Raw genomic sequence first — 1,581 nt, forward strand, 5'->3', positions numbered from 1 at the left:
TTACGAGGCTTTGAATCAAGAAATGAAAACACCAATAATAATTTGTAATTAAAACTAAAATGTAGATCTAGACCACAAAGAAAATAAAATGCATAAAACAAACTTAAAACTTTAGATTGATTTTTGCTAGAGCAACACTTTTGAACAAAATGGGTCAGCACCACTTTAAAAAAGTCAACATAAACTAGAATAATAAATGCATTCCTCAAATCAATTGTGTAATTTTTTAATCTCTTTTAGCCATATCATCTAGTCTTCTGATAGTTTCTCCCTCGTGGTCATCCTTTTCTTGTTTCATTCATGGTTTTCAACTTAACGATTAAAGACATTACATATGCGCAATGTCGTTGCATGTTAAATCTAAGGTAGAATTTTTAAGATAATACTAATAATATTATTAATAAATAAGATGTAGGTAACAATAGGCAAATAGGGAACGAATAACTAGAAACAATTGACGAAATCATCTTCATTGATTCATCAAATCAAACCACTGACGTCAACAATGTAGTCAATTCAAGAAAACACATCAGAAAGCGGTGCACAGTTGAATCAGTATTTAATCCAAGTTGGACCTGTACACGATCAAACTAGTATGCTACATTTTTATATAAAAATTCAAAGTCATGTGTGTGGTATATAATATATATACATGCATGCAATAATTCATCATGAAAAAATAATAAACCCTATAATAGAATTGTTAATACCATGCATATGGTTCATAGCTAGCATGCATGTTTTAACTTTTTGACAATTAGAAACTGATTATTAGGGTTCAATTCAAGCATGGGTGTTCTTCTTCTGCTTCTGAAGATGATTCAACATGCAAAGCAAAAGTTACGACTACGGTCTCAACGGTGCTCAAAGCGCCATTTTTCAAGACAGGGTTCGAAGAAAATAGTTGATGTTCCAAGAGGACATTTTGCTGTGTATGTTGGTGATAAGGAAGATGAATATATGAGGCGGTTTGTGGTCCCTATATCTTACTTGAAGCAACCTATGTTTCAGGCCTTGTTGAGTCTTGCTGAGGAAGAGTTTGGTTTTGAACACCCAATGGGAAACATTGTTATTCCATGCCCTATTCGTTATTTTGTTACTCTCATTTCTTGTTTCAATGGCTCGTAATTATTTTGTTACTCTCACTTTTTGTCAGCTTAGTTCACTAATTGTACTTCATGAATATGGTTTGTTAGAGAAAAAATAACATATATATATTTCACTGTTTTGAAGTGAATTGTTCGAAGAGTAAAGCATAGAGCATTGAAGTGATGAATTCTTCAAAACCAATGTCTGTTTGTAACCAACTTTCCTTTTTTAATAACTACTTTTGAGAAGGTAGTTAGGAAGTTACTATTTTGAGAACTAGTTAGTTAGAGCTAATTTGCTTGGTTAGTTACAGTTTATTAGAACAGTTTTATAGCTTATTATATATGACAAATGTATGTATCATTTCAAGTTAACTTCAATAACGCAACTGATTGCTTCAATTTCAATTCTCTCTTTCCTTTTTCATGATCATGATGAACTCAATGTTCGAACATAGTATCATATTCATGTTCGATCTACCTGTAATCCTGT

The 1,581-nt window shown here is 31.7% G+C and overlaps 1 protein-coding gene across 1 annotated transcript; it reads left to right on the top strand.

The window, feature by feature from the left end:
- The first annotated feature begins 705 nt into the window (after positions 1-705).
- On the top strand, positions 706-1,351 carry LOC131632369 (auxin-induced protein 15A-like). The gene has a single exon (XM_058903124.1). It carries the CDS (start codon positions 790-792, stop codon positions 1,126-1,128), a length of 339 nt encoding a protein of 112 aa, XP_058759107.1. The 5' UTR covers positions 706-789; the 3' UTR covers positions 1,129-1,351.
- The last annotated feature ends 230 nt before the right edge of the window (positions 1,352-1,581 follow it).

This window comes from Vicia villosa, unplaced genomic scaffold (genome assembly GCF_029867415.1).
Source record: "Vicia villosa cultivar HV-30 ecotype Madison, WI unplaced genomic scaffold, Vvil1.0 ctg.000938F_1_1, whole genome shotgun sequence".
Lineage (NCBI taxonomy): Eukaryota > Viridiplantae > Streptophyta > Magnoliopsida > Fabales > Fabaceae > Vicia > Vicia villosa.